The sequence below is a fragment of the Oryctolagus cuniculus genome, chromosome 7 (genome assembly GCF_051225735.1).
Source record: "Oryctolagus cuniculus isolate XC-2025 breed Fujian yellow rabbit chromosome 7, ASM5122573v1, whole genome shotgun sequence".
In the NCBI taxonomy this organism is placed as follows: Eukaryota; Metazoa; Chordata; class Mammalia; order Lagomorpha; family Leporidae; genus Oryctolagus; species Oryctolagus cuniculus.
In genome coordinates, this window is record NC_142873.1 from 78,658,487 (window position 1) to 78,672,858 (window position 14,372).

Below are 14,372 nucleotides of genomic sequence, written 5' to 3' on the forward strand. Positions count from 1 at the left end.
TGAGGCAAGCAGTAAAGGAGGCCCACATGTGGCATGCTATCTCATTTAAACCTTGTAACACCCCTGTCAGGTAGATGCTGTCATTTACTCGATGACAGATAAGGAAGCTGAGACTTAAAGGAAGGACAAGTAGTTTGTCTATGGACACAGAGTATGTAAGTAAATAGGATTCAGACGAAGACAGTTAAAATATGGAGCCCACGCTATTTGTGGTTTTTTAAAGATTTATTTATTTTACTTAGTTGAAAGGCACACTTACAGAGAAAGAGGGAAAGACAAGAGACCTTCCAACCACTGGTTCACTCCTCAAATGGCTACAAGCAGCTGGGGCTTGAACAGGCTGAAGCCAGGGGCCAAGAACTCCTTTCTGGGTCTCCCCCATGTGTGGCAGGGACCCAAGCACTTGAACACTTCCAGTGTTTTCTCAGGTGCATTAGCAGGGATTAGAAGTGGAACGGCTGGGGCCGGCACTGTGGCGTAGCTGGTAAAGCCGCCACCTGTGGTGCTGGCATCCCATATGGGTGCTGGTTCGAGTCCTGGCTGCTCTACTTTCAATCCAGCTCTCTGCTATGGCCTGGAAAAGCAGTAGAAGATGGTCCAAGCATATGGGCCCCTGCACCCACGTGGGAGACTCAGAGGAAACTCCTGGCTTCGGATCAGTGCAGCTCCGGCGTTGCAGCCAACTGGGGAGTGAACCAGCAGATGGAAGACCTCTCTTTCTCTCTCTGCCTCTCCTCCTCTTTCTGTGTAACTTTCAAATAAATAAATAAATCTTAAAAAAAAAAAAAAAGGGAAAGTGGAATAGTTGGGACTTGAAACTGCTTATATATGATGCTTGTGTGGCAGGCAGTGGCTTAACCTGCTATGCCACAACACTGGCCCCTGGTACCCAGCTCTTAAGCCTCTTTATCACCTGATGCAATGAGAGTAGAGGTAGAATTTGTTACAATGTGTCCGTTGTCCAAACAGTAAGAAAAACTTGCAATTAGTATAATTAAACTTTTTCTATTCTGTGAACACATTGCAGGTTGTCGTTTTGTCAGTGACATGTAGTAGTGATCCTTTATCTTCTATTCTCTGAACCCAGTGTTCATTGTTATTAATTACTTTGAATTACCTAAATAATACATTTAAGTTGGAATTGGCAAACTGTAATTCATTTACTGATCTCTCCTGGTGTTCATGCCAAATCTATCCTTCCATCTGTGTTTGTGAATGAAGTTGTCTTGGAACACAGCCTTTCCCGTTTGTTTCTGTGTTGTCTGTGTCTGCTCTTGGGCTATCTTGGGCGAATTGACTACTGGTGACAGAACCACCACGCCTAAAATATTTGATGCCTGGCTCTTTACTGAAAATGTTTGCCATATTTTGGTTTAGAGCCTTAAATGTTTACGTTAGTAGTATTTTGAATGATTATTTTTTGGTTATGAGAGAGTAAGATGAATTTGACTTTGTTTCCTCAGGGTTTAGAAATAGTCTTCCGAGTAGGATTAGCGCTTCTTCAAATGAATCAGGCAGAACTAATGCAACTTGACATGGAAGGTATGTTACAGGTAAGTCAGTTCATGATTTCTTAAATGTCTTTAGATTTTGCTACTGGTTAGTTAATAACAAATGGCACTGAGTAGTTCTTGTGTTTCTCTTAGCACTTTCAGAAGGTCATTCCACATCAGTTTGATGGTGGTCCAGACAAACTCATCCAAGCAGCTTACCAAGTCAAATACAACTCAAAAAAAATGAAAAAGTAAGGACTTTTTGTTTTCATTTTTAGCAATGGAGATTTGTTAAAGTATAAGGGAAATTCATGGAAGTAGAAAAAATATTCTGGTGATAAGTGGTTTTTTCTTCCTTCAACTTTAGAACTATATTATTTTGTGATATGGTTTCAGGATAACATGAAGTTGATGTTAGAGTGTCATACTAGTTTTCATTTTTTTTTTTTAAGATTTATTTTTATTTTTTACTTGAGAGTCAGAGTTACACAGAGAGAGGAGAGGCACAGAAAGAGAGAGAGAGGTCTTCCATCCGCTGGGTCACTCCCCAGTTGGCCACAACAGCTGGAGCTGCGCCGATCTGAAGCCAGGAGCCAGGAGCCAGGAGCTTCCTCTGGGTCTCCCATGTGGGTGCACGGGCCCAAGCACTTGGGCCATCCTCCACTGCTTTCCCAGGCCATAGCTGAGAGCTGCATCGGAAGTAGAGCAGCCGGGACTAGAACCGGCACCCATATGGGATGCTGGTGCCTTAGGCCAGGGCGTTAACCCACTGCGCCACAGCGCCGGCCCCATCATACTAGTTGTAGTAGTGGTACATAGGACTACTGTGTACTCCCTTTCTTTTTCTTTCTTTCTTTTTTTTTAAGTTTATTTATTTTTTATTTTATTTATTTATTTATTTATTTATTTTGACAGGCAGAGTGGACAGTGAGAGAGAGAAACAGAGAGAAAGGTCTTCCCTTGCCGTTGGTTCATCCTCCAATGTCCGCCGTGGCTGGCGCGCTGCGGCCGGCACACCACGCTGATCCGAAGGCAGGAGCCAGGTGCTTCTCCTGGTCTCCCATGGGGTGCAGGGCCCAAGCATTTGGGCCATCCTCCACCGCACCCCCGGGCCACAGCAGAGAGCTGTCCTGGAAGAGGGGCAACCGGGACAGAATCCGGCGCCCCGACCGGGACTAGAACCCGGTGTGCCGGCGCCGCAAGGCGGAGGATTAGCCTAGTGAGCTGCAGCGCCGGTCCCTTTATTTTTTTTTTCAACTTTTATTTAATAAATATAAATTTCCAAAGTACAACTTTTGGATTATAGCGGCTTTCCCCACCATAACCTCCCTCCCACCTGCAACCATCCCATCTCACTCCCTCTCCCATCCCATTCTTCAGCAAGACTCATTTTTTTTTTAATTTATTTATTTGAGAGGTTGAGTTACAGTCAGTGAGGGTAAGAGACAGAAAGAAAGGTCTTCCTTTTTTTTTTTTTTTTTGGTCAGGCAGAGTGGACAGTGAGAGAGAGAGAGACAGAGAGAAAGGTCTTCCTTTTTTCTGTTGGTTCACGCTCCAATGGCTGCCGCGGCCGGTGCACCACGCTGATCCAATGGCAGGAGTCAGGTACTTCTCCTGGTCTCCCATGGAGTGCAGGGACTAAGCACTTGGGCCATCCTCCACTGCACTCCCTGGCCACAGCAGAGAGCTGGCCTGGAAGAGGGGCAACCGGGACAGAATCCGGCACCCCGACCGGGACTAGAACCCGGTGTGCCGGCGCCGCAAGGCGGAGGATTAGCCTAGTGAGCCGCGGCACCGGCCAAGACTCATTTTTAATTATTTTTATATACAGAAGATCAACTTAGTATATACTAAGTAAAGATTTCAACAGACTGCACCCACACAGACACACAAAGTATAGAGTACTGTTTGAGTAGTAGTTTTACCGTTAATTCACATAGTACAACACATTAAAGACAGAGATCCTACATGGTGAGTAAGTACACAGTGACTCCCGTTATTGATTTAACAATTGACACTAAATGACGTCAGTAATCACCTGAGGTTCTTGTCATGAGCTGCCAAGGCTATGGAAGCCTCTTGAGTTCATAAACTCCAATCTTACTTAGACAAGGCTATAGTCAAAGTGGAAGTTCTCTCCTCCCTTCAGAGAAAGGTAATGTGTACTCCCTTTAAAATTCCCCTTTTAGTTTCCACACTGACTGGAGTTAGGAGCCTGGTATAGGTATAGGTGCTATTATTTTAAGAGCCACTTTTATGATGTAGTCCTGTTCATTGCATTCATTACCTCCTGAGTATCGTTTAACTTCAAGATGAGATTTGCATAACCAATAAGATAATGAGGTATGGATTGAGAACTTAAAGCTTTTGTTTATTGTGTGTTACTGTCCACTGAAGCTTTTCTCAGTTTGTATTTTATAACGTTCAAGATAAACTGTTGTGGCTCATTAGTTTTACTTTTAAATAGGATAAGTATATTTATGAAGTATGATAGCTATTCTTTTTTTTTTAAGATTTATTTTATTTGAAAGAGTTACAGAGAGAGGTAGAGACAGAAAGAGAGAGGTCTCCTATCTGCTGGTTCACTCCCCAAATGGTTGCAATGGCAGAGCTGAGCTGATCTGAAGCCAAGAGCCAGAAGCTTTTTCCTGGTTTTCCATGTAGGCCCAGGAAGCCCAAGCACTCCCATTCCCATATTGCACCCAACACCATGACACAAGATTTCCAAAAAAACTGGGTGCAGTCTGTTGAAATCTTTACTTAGTATATACTAAGTTGATCTTCTGTATATAAAGATAATTGAAAATGAATCTTAATCAAGAATGGAGTGGGAGAGGGAGTGGGGGATGTGATGGTTGCGGATGACTGTTTTCCCAAGCCACTAACAGGGAGTTGGATCGGAAGTGGAGCAACCGGGACTCGAACTGCTGCCCATATGGAATGCTGGTACTGCAAGTCAGGGCTTTAACCCACTGTGCCGTAGTACCGGCCCCATCTATTATTCTTTAGCATTCAGTACTTAGTAGTTCTGAAACTTGTGGGTTGGTCCCTGTCTAGGCTTGTTGCTCCTAGTTCTTGTCTCTACATGAGAAGGAATTCAAGAAATAAACATAGATAAAGCTGAGCAGAAAAGCAAGATTTAATTACATGCAAAGCAAAAGTACACATTCAGGAAGGAGTGAGGGCAAACTCCGGAGAGAGAAGTGTAATCAATAAGGTTCAGGGGCATCCTTTTATGCCAACTGGAGGCATAGGGGATGGTTCTGTTGCAGCTGGAGTAATGCATTGGTTCTTGTCCCATGCTGAAAAGGAATTTTCCATGCAGACACAAGAGTGAGCAGAAGTGAAGGCCTCCAAGGCAGGAGCTACTCCTGCTGCTTTCAAGTGCGGGCTTGTCACACAGAAAGTCACCCAGGGAAGAAAGGGTTATGGGAATACACACTTTTGATTGGTCTTTGTAGGTAGGGGTTAATAGCCACTCAAGGAGATACTCAGGGAGCCCAGGGTAGAAATTATTGTCCAATCAGGCAGCACTGGTCTCATTGCTTGTTATCAGGGTCAGGGAGGCATCAGCAAATACCCAGGTTTTATGATGAAGCTGTGTGTGGCTAAAGGCCGTTCCCAGGAGGGAAGCAGCGTTTTTTTGTTTGTTTGTTTTCATTTTGAAGGGACCTTGTCCACCTTTTCCATTCTAACAGGGCCCTTACCTAACTGCCTCTCAGCCCGTCTAACTCCTCATAGTTCTGGGGCAGGACCTAATCAGATATTCAAAAGGAATGGAATTGTAGGGCAAGGCTTGAGGACTACTCATTTCCTTGGTCGTTTTTTAGGAGATTTTGTGACATGGTGTTGGGTGCATGATGGGAATGGGAGTGTTGGCTATGGTAAGTTTATTATAACAACCTAAAAGTCATTGTAGGGACACAGCCTGCAGCCATATTGAATATTTCTAGCTGGCACTGGCTCTAAGTTGCAACATTATAGATAGAACCTGTTTCACTATACAAACAGGCGGGGAAGACTGGGTGCTACACAGAAGAGGGGTTTGGGCAGTACATGGGAAAAAAAAAAAACCTGCTCTGTTCTGTAATAGATAAAAACCTCAAGGAATCATGCCAATTTTTGCATCTTTGTAAAACTACATTTAAATCATACTAGCCAAAAAGAGAATTTATTGCACTTTAAAAATGTGATAGAGAATTAGTTTCCTTAACCTTGATAACTGATTTTGTTTTATACCTTATCAGTACAATCTAGTTCTGAATTTTCACTTATTTCTTTATCAAACTCCTGACCCTCTAGTTATTTCACTCCCTTACTCATACTGTCCCTGTTCTGCTTTATCAAAATCGCTGGTCTGATGTCTAATGGCCTTCCTATGGTCTAAGTAAGTAAGCCTCCCCTGCCCTTTTGTGTCCTGCACTCATATGGCCAAGTGTTTCTGCATAGTAAGATTGATAACAGTAAGTTACTTTTCCAGTGTCCTTCCATGTGTATTTATGCTGGGTTTGATTAATTCTCTTGTACTCTACAATGATTATTTCGAACTATAGCATTCTTCCCAAGCTCCTTGTCCTCTCTCTGCCACACCTAACTCTTAGATGATTACCTTATTCTTAACTCATCATCCATCATTTTCAAACTTCCTGAACTTTCTATTTTCTAGCATATGAGCTTAGTCATATTTCTTTTCTTCCCTTTTCAGAGTATAGTATTTTATTCCATTATAAGTAGCCAATTCAGAATACAGGATGTTATTCATTCCCATCTCTTCTAGATCCTTGCTCCATCAATTTCCCTTCTGTTCTTTATTTCCAACCCCTCTCTTTGCCTTATTTTACTTTTTCTTTTTCCTTTTTAAAAAAGACTTTATTTATTTGAAAGAGTTATAAAGAGAGAGGGAACAGCAGAGAGAGAGAGAGAGAGATCTTCCACCTGCTAGTTCACTCCCAAAATGGCTGCAAAGGCCAGTACTTGGCCAGGCCGAAGGCAGGAGTTTCCTCTAGGTTTCACATGTGGGTGTAGAGGCCCAACCACTTGGGCCATCTTCCACTGCTTTCCCAGGCATGTTAGCAGAGAGCTGGATCGGAAGTGGAACAGTTGGGGCTCAAACTGGCCAGTACCCAAATGGGGTGCCAGCGCTGCAGGTGATGGCTTAACCCGTTGTACTGCCATGCATGCTCCTGTTTTATTTTTTTTCAATCTAAGAAAGTAGTTTTGAGTTCTGACTTACAAGCAACAAAACGAAGCCTTCCTTGTTGTACCCTTCCATTTTCTTTTTATGCTGCTTAACCATGAAGGAAAGAATAGTTTATATTCCTTAGCTTCACATCATATTTTTTTAAATATTTATTTATTTATTTGAAAGAGTTACAGAGAGAGAGGGAGAGACAGAGAAAGATAAATCTTCCATCTGGTGGTTCACTCCCCAAATGGCTGCAATGGCTGGAGCTGGACCAATAGGAAGTCAGGAGCCAGGAGCTTCCTCTGAGCACTTGGCACTTGGGCCTCTTCCACCACCCTCCCAGGCCATCAGCAGAGAGCTGGATCGGAAGTGGAGCAACCAGGACTCAGAACCAGTATTCATTTGGGATGCCGGTGCTGTAGAAAGTGGCTTAACATGCTATCCATGGCATCTTATTTCTTTGCCTTTTTTTCTTCCTTTTTAAAAAGTATTTATTTGTTTGTTTATTTATTTGAAAGAGAGAGAGGGAGAAACAGAGAGAGAGAGATCTGTTTGCTGGTTCACTTCCCAATTGCCCACAACTGGGGCTGGGCCAGGCCAAAACCAGAGGCTGGAAACCCAGACCAGATCTCCCACGTGGGTGGCAGGAACTCAGTGATTTAAGTCATCACTGCTGCCTCCCAGGGTGCTCATCAGCAGGAAGCTGGAATTGGGAGCAGAGTTGAGACTCAAACCCATGCACTTGGAAGAGGGTGTGGGCGTCCCAAGCAGAATCTCTGCCACTGTGCCAAACATCCACTCCTTGCCTTTCTTTTTATATTAGGAAACTTTTCTAACATACAGGAAAACATAATAGAGTAATAAATATCCATATGCTTATCATCTAGATTTAAGTTAATAGTTTGCCATGTTTTATTTAGGTATTTCCAAATAATGTATAGAAGTCATATTTTGTTTCTTAATATGTTAGTGTTCCTCTTTAAAATAAAGGCATTTGGCCGGCGCTGCGGCTCACTAGGCTAATCCTCCGCCTTGCGGTGCCGGCACACCGGGTTCTAGTCCCAGTCGGGGTGCCGGATTCTGTCCCGGTTGCCCCTCTTCCAGGCCAGCTCTCTGCTGTGGCCAGGGAATGCAGTGGAAGATGGCCCAAGTGCTTGGGCCCTGCACCCCATGGGAGACCAGGATAAGTACCTGGCTCCTGCCATTGGATCAGCGCGTTGCGCAGTGCGCCGGCCGCGGCGGCCATTGGAGGGTGAACCAACGGCAAAAGGAAGACCTTTCTCTCTGTCTGTCTCTCTCTCTCTCACTGTCCACTCTGCCTGTAAAAAAATAAAAATAAAAATAAAGGCATGTGTCTCTCCTGTCATATTGTTTTAACCACTTAAAAGTAATTCTGTAATATTACCTGCCAGCTAGTTTATGTTTAGATTTCCTGAATTGCAACAAAAATGTCTTTTGCCATTGGTTTACATTGTGTTCTCTTATTCTGTCACTTAAATTTCTGTTAATGTATATCATCATTGCCCACTCCACATCCTCTTTTAAATATGTGGGTACTTCAAAAATTCATGGAGAGTGAAATTGACAGATAAGTTTATTTTGGTGTAGAAAATTTTTGAAATCCCTACATATGAGGAATATTCATAAACTTTATGAAAAATACATGTTATGATAAAATTACACATGGATTTGAAAATTTTTTATGCCTGAATAAACTTATAATTCTATTTTGCCATGGACCTTTTGAAGTACCCTCATGTGTTGACCTGTTGAAGAGGACAAGTTGCCTGTATAGAATCTATACAGTCTCTGAAGGATTTATCATCTGTTTGTCTTTGTGATCTCATTTAACTTTTCTTCTCTTGTGGGATTTTTTTTCTTGGTAAACTGAAAGCTAATTGTAAAGGCTTAGTTATATTAAGAGTGAACAGTTTTAACAAAACATACTGAATAGGAGATATCGTGTACTATATTCACTTATTTAAAAAGATTTATGTATTTATTTGAGAGGTAGAGTAACAGAGGGAGGGAGAGACAGAAAGTTCTTCCATCAGCTGGTTCACTCCCCCAAAGGACTACAAAGGCTGGAGCTGGACCAGTTTGGAGCCAGGAGCTTCTTCCGGGTCTCCCATGCAGGTGCAGGGGCCCAAGGCCTTGGGCCATCTTCTACTGCTTTCCCAAGCTATAGCAGAGAGCTGGGTCAGAAGTGCAGCAGCAAGAACCCGAACCAGTGCCCACATGGGATGCCAGCACTGCAGGTGGCAGCTTTACCCACTCAGCCAGAGCACTGGCACCCTTATATTCATGTTAAGAGATACATAACCTCTGTCTCACTGTTATTAGTGATGCCAGATGATTGATGACTAAATTAAGGTAATGACAGGTTTTTTTAAGTCTTTCAATATAGAGTTGAGGGGCCAGCACTATGGTACAGCGAGTTAAAGCCCTGGCCTGAGGTGCCACATCTCATATGGGCACCGGTTCTAGTTCCAGCTGCTCCTCTTCCAAACCAGCTCTCTGCTATGGACTAAGATAGCAATAGAAGATGGCCTAAGTGCTTGGGCCCCTGCACCCATGTGTGAGACCCAGAAGAAGCTCCTGGCTCCTGGCATCGGATCCACACAGCTCCGGCTGTTGTGGCCATCTGGGGAGTGAACCAGCAGATGGAAGACCTCTCTCTCTGTCTTTCAAATTAAAAAAAAAAAATCTTTAAAAAAATATAAAGTGAAAAATAAGATCATACTTCATATGCTAATTATTTTAATCTACGTGTTGAATATTTGATACAGATTTGTGGCTTATTAGAAGTAGTTTAGACATGACTTATTGAAAAATAAAATTTTTAACTTATTTTTACCATTGGGATAATCTTTTTCAGGTCAATATCTTATAAACTAATTTATGCTAATAGTGTGAAGAAAATAATAAGCTAAGAACATTTCTTTTTAAAAAATTATTTATTTATTTGAAAGTCAGAGTTACACAGAGAGAGAGAGAGGCCTTCCATCCACAGGTTTACTCCACAGCTGGCTGCAACGGCCTTAGCTGTGCCGATCTGAAACCAGAAGTCAGGAGCTTCTTACAGGTTTCCCACGTGGGTGCAGGGGCTCAAGGATTTGGGCCATCTTTTACTGCTTTCCCAGGCCATAGCAGAGAGCTGGACCAGATGTGGAGCAGCCAGGACTTGAACTGCCATCCATATGGAATGCCGGCACTGCAGACAGTCGCTTTACCCACTATGCTACAGCGCTGGCCTTGATAAATTTCCTTATAATAAAATTGTTTTCTGTCATGCAACAAGTGAGTACTCTGTAAAATAATATTTTAGCACCATGGGAATATATAGTTCACCAAGACTTTTTGACCAATATTGCTCATCGATATGTCATCGATGATACTTTTAATTCTGATATTGTTTCATTTATGACAACAAAATTAAGACTTTTTAAAAAAGATTTATTTATCACTTTTTTTTTTTGACAGAGTTAGACAGTGAGAGAGAGACAGAGAGAAAGGTCTTCCTTTCCGTTGGTTTACCCCCTCCCAATGGCCGCTATGCTGATCCAAAGCCAGGAGCCAGGTGCTTCTTCCTGGTTTCCCCTGCGGGTGCAGGGCCCAAGCACTTGGGCCATCCTCCACTGCCTTCCCGGGCCACAGCATAGAGCTGGACTGGAAGAGGAGCAACCGGGACAGAATCCAGCGCCCTGACCGGGAGCAGAACCCGGTAGCCTACTGAGCTGTGGCGCCAGCCTGTTTATTAATTTGAAAGGCATAGATACAAGGAGAGAAGGTGAGAGAGAGAGAGAGAGAGAGAGAGAGAGAGAGAGAAAGAAAGAAAGAAATCTTCCATCCACTGGTTCACTCCCCAAATGGCCCAACAGCCAGATCTGTGCCGATCCGAAGCCAGGAAACTGAAACTCCATCCTGGTCTTCTTAAGTGGCAGGGACCCAAGTACTTGAACTATCATTTATTGTCTCCCGGGATAACAGGGTGCCAAACTGGGAAGTGGAGTACCTGAGACTCGAACTGGCACTTGGATATGGATGTGGGCTTAACCTGCTTTGCCACACCACCTACCCCAATCAGGATTTTCTCGATCTGTCATTCTTCTTACTTTTATTAATTAGCCTTTTAATGAGTCTTTTCCTAATTAACTAGTACTAATGTCACCTTACTCCAGAGAAAGGAATTAGTGGGAATGATGTTCTATTCAATCATTCTTTTTTTAGTGTGGGATGTTATTAAGGATTTATAATCAGTATGCTTTAGTGTAGTATAATTCTTTTTAAATTTTTTTCTTAATTTGTTTAAAAATTATTTAACATGAAATGCTGTACTTTTTTTATGGGGCGTGGTATAATATTTCAACATATATACAGAGCAAAAACCAATCATACCGCATAACTAGCCTGTATATTTTCTTTTTATTTTTTTTTTAAAGATTTATTTGTTTATGTGAAAGAGTTACAGAGAGGCAGAGAGAGAGAGAAAGGCCTTCCATCCTCTGGTTCACTCCCTAGATTGCTGCAAAGGCTGGAGCTGTGCTGATCCAAAGCCAGGAGCCAGGACCTTCTTCCAGGTCTCCCACGGGGGTACAAGGGCCCAAGGACTTGGGCCATCTTCTACTGCCTTCCCAGGCCATAGCAGAGAGCTGGATTTGAAGTGGAGCACCTGGGACTCGAACTGGCACCTATATGGCACTGCAGACTGGGACTTTAATTTGCTGCACCTCCATGCTGGCCCTTGTATATTTTCTTATCTCTTCTTTTTATTTGGATCCTGCTGTGTTTTCCATTTTTTTTTACACAGTGCTTAAATCATTACTCTAATCTCTGGTTTCCCCTCTGTGCTATAGAGCAGTAGAAATTGTTACTTCTATCTGATGGTTTTTAAACTCATTATTCACTCTCCCTCTGTCTCGTCTTCCTCTTTCTGTCTTTCCTGGTATCTAGCAATCACTAGATTAAGTTATTAATATCTAATTTCAGATCAACTTTGTTTTGTTAACTCCTTTATGAAAGAGAATGTAACAGTATCTGCCTTTCTGTGCCTGGCTTACTTCATTTTACATATTGTTCTTCCTTTCCATCCATTCTGCTGCAAATGTAAGGGTTTCTTTAATTTTTAAAATTTATTTGAAAGGTAGAGTTAAGAGAGAGGGAAGGGGAAAGGGAGGGAAGAGTGAGAGTGAGAGAGAGAGAGAGAGAGAGAGAGAGAGATATGGATGGAGAAGGAGAGGGAGAGGGAGATATCTTCCATCTACTTGTTCACTCCCCAAATAGCTTCAAAGGCTGGGCCAGGCTGAAGCCAGGAGCCTGTATGGGTCTTCCACGTGAGTGCATTGTCCCAAGGACTTGTACCATCTTCCACTGTTTTCCCAGGCACATTAGTAGGCAGCTGGATCAAAAGTGGAGCAGCCAGAACAGGAACCAGCACCCATGTGGGATGCTGGCATCATAGGCAATGGTTTAACTACAACACTGGTCCCTGCAAGTATAAAGGTTTCATTCTTTGCTATGGCTGAATAATATTCTAATTATTTTGTTTTTATTTACTTATTTTCATTTTATGTGAAAGGCAGAAAGACAAGAGATCTTTCATGCTCTTGTTGACTTCCCAAATGCCTGCAGCAGCCAGGGCTGGGCCAGGTTGAAGCCAGGAGCCCAGAACACTGTCTTATGTGGGTGTCAGGGACCCAAGTACTGAGCCAGCATGTGCTTCCTCCCATGGTGTGCATTATCAGGAACCCAAACTGGAAGCGGAGGCAGGACTCAAACCCAGGCACTGGGATATGAAATGGAGGCACTCCCAGCAGCATCTTAACCACTATGCCAAACACCTGCCCTATCTAATCATTATTTTAATACTCAGGTACTCTCAATTTTGGCTGGCTGGAGCCCTGTTAAGATGGCATCTCTGTCCTTTCAAACTTCCTTTTAATCTCTAAATACTCACTTGTTTTCAGATAGAAGAGATGTTCTAGCCTCATGTACATTATAGTTTCTAATATATATATTAGAAACTAAAGGCTGAGTGTAAAGGACCATTCTTATGTAGGATATCATAGTTTTTAGGAACTTTCAATGGATAAATTGGAAAATAAGCATGACATCATAGAGTGTCTCAGCCATTTTCTCAATCTCATGTAGTTTGGAATCTGCCCTTACTCTGTATTATGACATTTTGCATTAGTATGATGAAGTGACTAAGGCTGGATAGCTTTATGAAGAAAACAGATTAATTTAGCTTATAGTTGTGGAGTTCCAGGTTCTGCATGTGGCGATCTCTTGCTGGCACAGTCCCAAACCAGTACAGTGCCTCACATGGCAATAGATGGGGAGAGTATATGTTTGTCCCTTCTGGTCTCTCTTGCTCCTCCTATGAAGCCACCAGTATTCAATGATGCGGGCACCACTCTGATGACCTATCCCATTCTTATTACCTCCTAGAGGCCATACATCTAAACACCATATTTAGATTAGCTTTTCTCTCTCTTTTTAAAGATTTAACTTACTCATTTTTACATTATTGGAAAGGGAAAGAGACAGACAGGGATCTTCCATCTGCTGATTGACTCCCCAAAATGTACATAATTGCCAGCACTGGGCCAGGCCTAAGACAGGAGCCTGGAACTCCATCTGGTTTCCCCTGTGTGGTAGGCACCCAAGTACTTGAACCACCATCTGCCACCACCCAGGATGCTTAACCAGGATGCTTGGTCAGAAGTGCAGGAGCTGGGACTTAATCCGTTCCACTAGATACAGATACGATTGTCCCACGCAGCATCTTAACCTCTGCAGTTGCTGGTCCATTTCCAACCTCTTAATACCTCACGGTGGGGATTAAGTTTCAACCCACGAACTCTTAGAGGCACAAATAAGCTGTCTCCAAACTGAAATACTCTTCCACTAAATCTACTTGAAATCTTTCTTCATATTTATTTATTCAAGATACAGTTCTTGAGTACCCAGTATGCTTACATTATTTTAGGTGCTAGCAATAAAATATTGGTATGCTTTCATTCTCTCTGTGTGGTGAGGCAGGAATTAAACAAAATCACTTGTCAGGTGGTGATAAGTGCAGCGAAGTAAGAGAATCTCAATACATAGACTAGAGAGTAACAGGTTTTTTTTTTTTTTTTTTTTTTTTAGATTTATTTATTTATTTTGAAAGAGTTACAGAGAGAGAGGGTGAGATAGAAAGAGATTGGGCCGGCGCCGCAGCTCAATAGGCTAATCCTCCGCCTAGCGCGCCGGCACACCAGGTTCTAGTCCCGGTCGGGGCGCCGGATTCTGTCCCGGTTGCCCCTCTTCCAGGCCAGCTCTATGCTGTGGCCCGGGAGTGCAGTGGAGGATGGCCCAAGTCCTTGGGCCCCGCACCCCATGGGAGACCAGGAGAAGCACCTGGCTCCTGGCTTTGGATCAGCGCGGTGCGCCGGCTGCAGCGCGCCGGCCGTGGCGGCCATTGGAGGGTGAACCAATGGAAAAGGAAGACCTTTCTCTCTGTCTTGCTCTCTCTCTCACTGTCCACTTTGCCTGTAAAAAAAAAAAAAAAAAAAAGAGAGAGAGATTGTCCATCCACTGGTTCACTCCCCAGATGACCTCAGTGGTCAGGGCTGGGCCAGGCCAAAGCCAGCAGCCAGCAGCCAGTAGCTTCATTTGGGTCTCCCATGTGGGTAGCTGGGGCCCAAGCA

At 43.2% G+C, this 14,372-nt stretch overlaps 1 protein-coding gene across 12 annotated transcripts in view; it reads left to right on the forward strand.

Annotated features, from left to right (window-relative positions):
* EVI5 (ecotropic viral integration site 5) overlaps nt 1–14,372 on the forward strand; it is a 235,525-nt gene that overhangs the window by 84,701 nt on the left and 136,452 nt on the right. For all 12 annotated transcript variants that reach the window (XM_008264880.5, XM_070078034.2, XM_070078035.2 and 9 more), the window contains 2 exons: nt 1,464–1,553; nt 1,647–1,744. In XM_008264880.5, coding sequence (XP_008263102.1) covers nt 1,464–1,553; nt 1,647–1,744 — 188 coding nt within the window. The remainder of the gene's footprint in view (nt 1–1,463; nt 1,554–1,646; nt 1,745–14,372) is intronic.